Source organism: Nanorana parkeri, unplaced genomic scaffold, assembly GCF_000935625.1.
Source record: "Nanorana parkeri isolate BGI_ZX_2015 unplaced genomic scaffold, ASM93562v1 scaffold611, whole genome shotgun sequence".
Classification (NCBI taxonomy): Eukaryota; Metazoa; Chordata; class Amphibia; order Anura; family Dicroglossidae; genus Nanorana; species Nanorana parkeri.
The window spans coordinates 920,790-927,221 of NW_017306879.1; the positions used below are offsets into that span (position 1 = coordinate 920,790).

At 36.8% G+C, this 6,432-nt stretch overlaps 1 protein-coding gene across 2 annotated transcripts in view; it reads left to right on the forward strand.

The window, feature by feature from the left end:
* FBN1 (fibrillin 1) overlaps positions 1-6,432 on the forward strand; it is a 210,099-nt gene that overhangs the window by 137,147 nt on the left and 66,520 nt on the right. Inside the window, exons 25-28 of one of the 2 annotated variants that reach the window (XM_018562908.1) lie at positions 4,064-4,189; positions 4,271-4,399; positions 5,148-5,273; positions 6,323-6,432. The exon at positions 6,323-6,432 is cut by the window's right edge and continues 10 nt beyond it. In XM_018562908.1, the coding sequence (XP_018418410.1) occupies positions 4,064-4,189; positions 4,271-4,399; positions 5,148-5,273; positions 6,323-6,432 (491 nt within the window). The remainder of the gene's footprint in view (positions 1-4,063; positions 4,190-4,270; positions 4,400-5,147; positions 5,274-6,322) is intronic. The other variant, XM_018562909.1, reaches the window with a different exon arrangement.

Here is a 6,432-nt window from a genome sequence, read left to right on the forward strand (position 1 = left end):
GTAAAAAACATGGACTCTTATAGAGGATTAATTTTCATACTTTTATTTGTGTATCAGTATCAAATTCAACATTAATACATTATCATGTATCATTTAAAATGTTCCCACTGTGACATTTTCTCATGAAAGCAAGATACACTGCTGACGTTGCAGTGGCTAAATAGTTAAAATAACAGTGTGTGTGCGCTCCTAGTAACTAGTGTGTTCCTTTATTATTTTAGTCATTATTTGTCCCTAATTAACTGACAGGTGGCCAAGGCTTGGAAGACCCAGCATAATGGTCTACTGGATACTTCCACTGACCTATGGGCAAGATAGCTCTTCCCTGATGTCAGATCCCCAGAGACCCTTGTTTTGTGCTTGTGAGGGTTTACTCCCTATGACCAAACACTTTGGCTTTTGGTCTTGTTTTGTGTTCACCATGACAAAGCTTAACACGCCCTGGTATGAGCAAGCCAATGTCAACACTAATAAAAAAGGGTGGTCCCATCCTTTTCTCACTCTTAATTAAAACTATGCAGGCACGTGGAATTGTCAGCTATGTGTTAATGCTCCTTTCCAAAAGAAAATTATGTAATCATGTGTACCATTTGGCATCCAATGTCCATGTCATAACAACGCAGAAGTCTCTCTCTGCCATTCTGAATAGCACCAAAAGTTCACTTAAACTGTATAATGAAATATTTAGAGGAACAACCTGTAATATTCTTAATAACTACATGAGCAAAACCTGAATCAGAACTGAAGACAGAGCAAGAATCTTTTTTTTATGTACAATTTCCCAGGTTTACTCTTACTAAGCCAGATAAAATACAGTTTGGACACTGCTTCCAAACCTAAAACTACAAACAACAGCACCCAGTATTTATTTTTTCTTTTCAAAATCTTTCGAGGCACAAGCTTTACACACAGTTCTGAATGCTGCTATGTATCTTACAGTCTTCTAAATAAACATTTTTTGGCTCTTTAGTTTGGAGAGCTCTTGAAAAATTGTGTTTGCATTGTTTCAAAAATGAAAGATGTATTTGTTTTGGTTGCAGATGTCGACGAGTGTAAGGTGTTTCCTGGATTGTGCATCAATGCTCGATGTGTTAACACACTGGGATCCTTTACTTGCGAATGCCCCAATGGGATGACGCTTGATGCTTCTGGACGCACATGCCTTGGTATGATATTACACACTTTAACAAAATAATCATCCTCTTAAGAAGTTTTTGTTTAAAATTTTCCAAAGGATCCCTAATGAATATCTCTCAAATAATTATATAGGAGCTTGCATTACATATGTTAAATGAAAAATCGGTTACAATGGAAATGTTTTGACATTTAAAATAGTAGGCGGATTTACAAGCCCTTACTGGTAACTAATGATGAGTGTATCAATTTGTAAGACAGGCATATCAGTGAATTGCATTTTTTAACATTCTTTTGAACATATTCATAGAGATTGCGGAGAATCATACAATTAATCAATCAAAAGTAATTACCTGGATTGGAGATTTAGGGGATTCTCTGCAGATTAGAGAGATGTCCATGCAAACATTTAGAAGAATGATAATTTGTGAACTGGTGATTTTCCTGATCATTACTATGCCGGTGGTAGATCAATACAAGAAGATAAATATAGAGCAGTATCTTGCTCAGACATTAAAGTATGATATGATGCTAATCAGCTGTCAGTTTTAATGCACCAGTTAATAAAATAGATATTTATAGTGTTACTTTACTGTATAGTATAGATGAAAATATATTTATAATAGGTATACAGTTGTGTATTGCATTCTGTAGTATAAATGCAGATGATTCACTTGTTAACACCATGGCTCTGGAGTGCTGAGTAGATATAATTCACATGAAGGAAAATTGTATGTAGGTTCTTCTAGTACTTGCCAGGTTCCTACGAGGTGCTTTGGTTTCCTACCACAACCCAAACAATTCTGCAAGATTAATTAGCTCACTCATAATTTTGTAAATAAAATAATTTAGCTTGCTAGCTATTTTTAGACAGCCATATAGGTTCTAAGCATGCAGCCACATACCTCTGCTTTATTGAACACTTAAATATCCTAATAAAATTAATTGTTTGACAATAGTGTAATTGATTATCAATTAGGTTCACACTCTAAACTACCTACTAGGTAAATGAGCTACACAAGTGAACAGACAAGATTTTTAAAATGTGGTTGTATTGTTTTCATCAGACATACGCTTGGAGACTTGCTACCTAAAACACGAAGATGAGGAGTGCTCTGCTCCTATTGCTGGACGCCACCGGATGGATGCCTGTTGCTGTTCTGTTGGGGCTGCCTGGGGATTTGATTGTGAGCAGTGCCCACCAAAAGGAACGACAGAATTCGAGACCATTTGTCCCAGAGGACCTGGATTTGCTTCTAAAGAAATAACACCTGGAAAAGTCTTCTCCAAAGGTAACACTATTTAGTCTTTTTGTGTATGTGGAAGACACAAAAACTGTACCAGTGTACTGTATATAATTAGCCTGTGTGTTGTGGCAATGCCTCTTGAAAATATGTGCCTGCAGACAGTGCCCCTGTAATATATGCACTGTCCAATCATTATATGTTCCCCAAACAATGCCCGCACAAAATGTGCCTCCAGACATTGCCTTTTTATAAGCTGCTTTTTATTATTTAAAAAAACAACAACATTGAATCAAACATTAAAATCCAATAAGCAAAATGCTGTATAATACACGGTAATAAATGTCCTTAGGCAATGATGGATTGCCAGGCAATGGATTATTAGGGGAGTTAGACTAATCATTCTTACAAATAGTTCCGGTAACATACAAGAATATTTTCAAGATGGTCTTAATCAAGGTGATTGCATGTATATGGTCAGCTCTTCCCACATATACAGGGTTATGGAGGGACTCATGTGAATTCATAGTAGCCATCTCTCTAGCAATACAGGCATCATCTCTGGATGGCCAAAATCAGTCATGGATATTAAACAATTATGCAACTAGCTAGTGAATGTGAACAATTTGGGAATGTTAGCCCAAAAGCCTGGAGAACATTTGAAGGGTCCTGACGAAAAAACAGTGCCCTTTCCGAATATGTGCACTCGCTGCATTTATGCTTCTGATAAAATGCCATAAATTGCTGTTTTCTGAATTTCCATTAACACTTCACAAAATATATGTTTTTCCATCGTTTATTTACATATTATAAAAGAGAAAAAAAAAACCCCGCCAAAAAAAAACAGAAAAGGGGGGTCAGGAAAGGGGGAGAGGGGTTTGAGGTGGGTAAGCCTGAAACTGATAAATGGATTGTTAGACATTTAAAATCAACTATAAATATCTTCATGATGACAACCATGAAATGTAATAGGCCGTGAGACAGGAATTGAGAACTGTTAAAGAACCTGCAGTCCCCCAGGTAAAGATATAAAGAGGTGTTATGAGCCTGCCATTAGATTGTCAAACCTGTAAAGCCAGGTTTTATGGAATTGTTCTCCTTTATATCATTCATTGGCAGAGAAATTGCTTTTTTTCCCAATAAAGTTACAGGCCTTCACTGCATTCAATAGATTATCAGTAGTAAAGTAAAAGCAGTGAAGCGCCACAAACAATCACTCCTCAGTGGGAAATCCTCTTTAACATGCTGCCCCAAAGAAGCCGGGAATGCTGTGAGATCTAGGAAGTGTTCTGATGAAGGGGGCGTGCCCCAGAAACGCGTTAACGTCATTTGCACACTGGAACCCTTCAGTGGATGTCCATCTGCTCGCCAGTAAACTTTTCATGGCTGTTTTTTACCTATGTTTGTGAGTACCTTTCTCCTTTTACTTGATCATTGGAATAAATATGACCTGCACCAGGAAAGGCGCCCCTTTTGTTTTTACTTCCTAGATTATCAGTAGTGACTGTTTACAGTGCTTTTTCAAGTGTAGCAGATTTGGTCCATAAATGACATTCTTGATTGTGAGATGCCTGTCTTATATTCTGATTTCTGCTAAACGTATGTGAATATAAGCTGTACCTTAACCACATGTATTAAAATGTATACTGATTTCAGTTCCTTTCTTGTATTTCTGTTTCTTGCAGATATTAATGAATGTAAGATGATCCCAAGTTTATGCAAGTATGGAAAATGCAGAAACACAATTGGCAGCTTTAAGTGTCGATGTGACAATGGTTTTGCCTTGGATGCAGAAGAAAGGAACTGCACAGGTAAATGTTGATATATACTATGCAATTAATCTGCAACTTGGTGTTTTTTTTTGTCTTTGTAACCTTGTCTGGTCTTTTTAGATATTGATGAATGCAGGATATCACCAGATTTGTGTGGGCAAGGCAACTGCATTAACACACCAGGAGACTTTGAGTGTGACTGCTTTGAAGGATACGAGAGTGGATTCATGATGATGAAGAACTGCATGGGTAGGTGGTAATATAATTTGGCACAGTTATTTAGTAAGGATGAAATAAGAAACACGGTACCATTTAAAACATTTTAAAATAGTACTGGATATTCATGTTCACGTTATTTCAGGGTTGTTATCTCAAAGCTGAGATTTGATATCAGGTTCAAACGTTTTCATGACAAATTGAGAGGAACAGAAGCAAATAGAGAGAGTAAAAAGAGATAGATAGATAGATAGATAGATAGATTAGATAGATTAGATAGATAGGTAGATAGATAGATAGATAGATAGATAGATAGATAGATAGATAGATAGATAGATAGATCGATATGTTGATAGATAGATAGATAGATAGATAGATAGATAGATAGATAGATAGATTGCTTATCTATTATAGAAGTGTTCTCTAGATAGATAGATAGATAGATAGATAGATAGATAGATAGATAGATAGATTGCTTATCTATTATAGAAGTGTTCTCTTCTCATAGCTTCTTGGATACTGTTGTCCTAAAAAAGACAAATAGAAGTTACTTCTTTTTATATAAAGAGAGGTAGACAAATGTTCCATTTTCATATCACATATTTTGTTCTCCCTTAGTGTGAGGTTACCTTATTATGATTGTACGGGTGTTATATACTTGCTCTGTTATATCCATGTAACCCCTTGATGTTATTACATTCTGTTATCATACAAAAGTATATAATAATGTTGTCGTTTGGTAGTCACATGACCTGGAACATTCCTTGCATCTGTATTTCAGACATTGATGAATGCCAGCGGAATCCACTCCTGTGCCGTGGTGGCAACTGCCTTAACACAGAGGGAAGTTTTAAATGTGAATGTCCTGATGGGCATGAGGTTACACTTGATGGCACTGCCTGCTCAGGTATGTTACAAATATTGATATATCCTTCCTAATCTTTGACATCTCACTTTCCGCACATGTAAATCTAGAGCAATTACATTTAGATTAAATTAAGTATAACTTTGTACAAAAAACTGCCCTGACAAGATTGTGTCCAGTAGTATTGCCATCAGTCCTAACCTTTGTATTATTACACTGCTATCATCTCTGTGATGGCCATCTCCTCTTCAAACGCAGGCTAGATGCCACATTTAATTTATTTGTACTGGTCAGTCGCATTTTGTACACTGTTAGTAAGTATTACCCGCACAAATTAGTGAAATAGTGTATTGGTACTAACCTAATAAAATAAAATGCATTTAATAAAAAATATTTAATAATTTAATAAAACATTTATTAGAAGTAATTTACCAAAAAATGCATTACCCTCGTAGCAGCTGAAATCTGATTGGTAACTAAAAACATCCAGTTCACTGTTTGTTATGAGCTAAAACAGCGTTTTCCAACCCCTTTTGAGTCACAGCACCCTTTAAAGTATGCAAAATCTTGAGACACCCCAGTCTAAAATATAATGTTAAATATAATGGATTTAAAGGGGGACCCCATGCAAAAATACAAAAAAGGTCCTCCTTCATTGAAGTCCCCCTTCAAATCAGGAGCCCCCCTTCACATCAAAACCCCCCACTTTCACATCAGATAATTCCTATACACCAAAAGCCCCTTGCTTTTACATCTAAGCCCTCCCCTCTTGCAATAGGAGCCCTTCTTCATGTCAGAGCTCTCTCCTTTCACATCAGAGCCCCCCTTCACATCACAAGCTTTGGGTCACATCAGTAGCCCCTCCTTCACATCAGGAACCCTCTTCACATAAAAAGCTTCCCCCTTCACATCAGGAGGATTTTGAGGCATTCCTGAGGAAGCCAGAAGCTACCCCAGCACCCTGGTTGAGAAAGGCTGACCTAGAACATACCTAATGTACTTTCAGGCACTTGTAATGAGTTTTCTTTATCTGCTAGTGATAGTGCCTCCTATGCAATTATTCCAAATTCAGACATTCATCTTCTCTGCAGATATCAATGAGTGTGAGCTCAGCACTGACTTGTGCCGAAATGGGCGATGTATAAACCTAATTGGAAGATACCAATGTGCTTGTAATTCTGGTTATAAGCCATCAGATGAT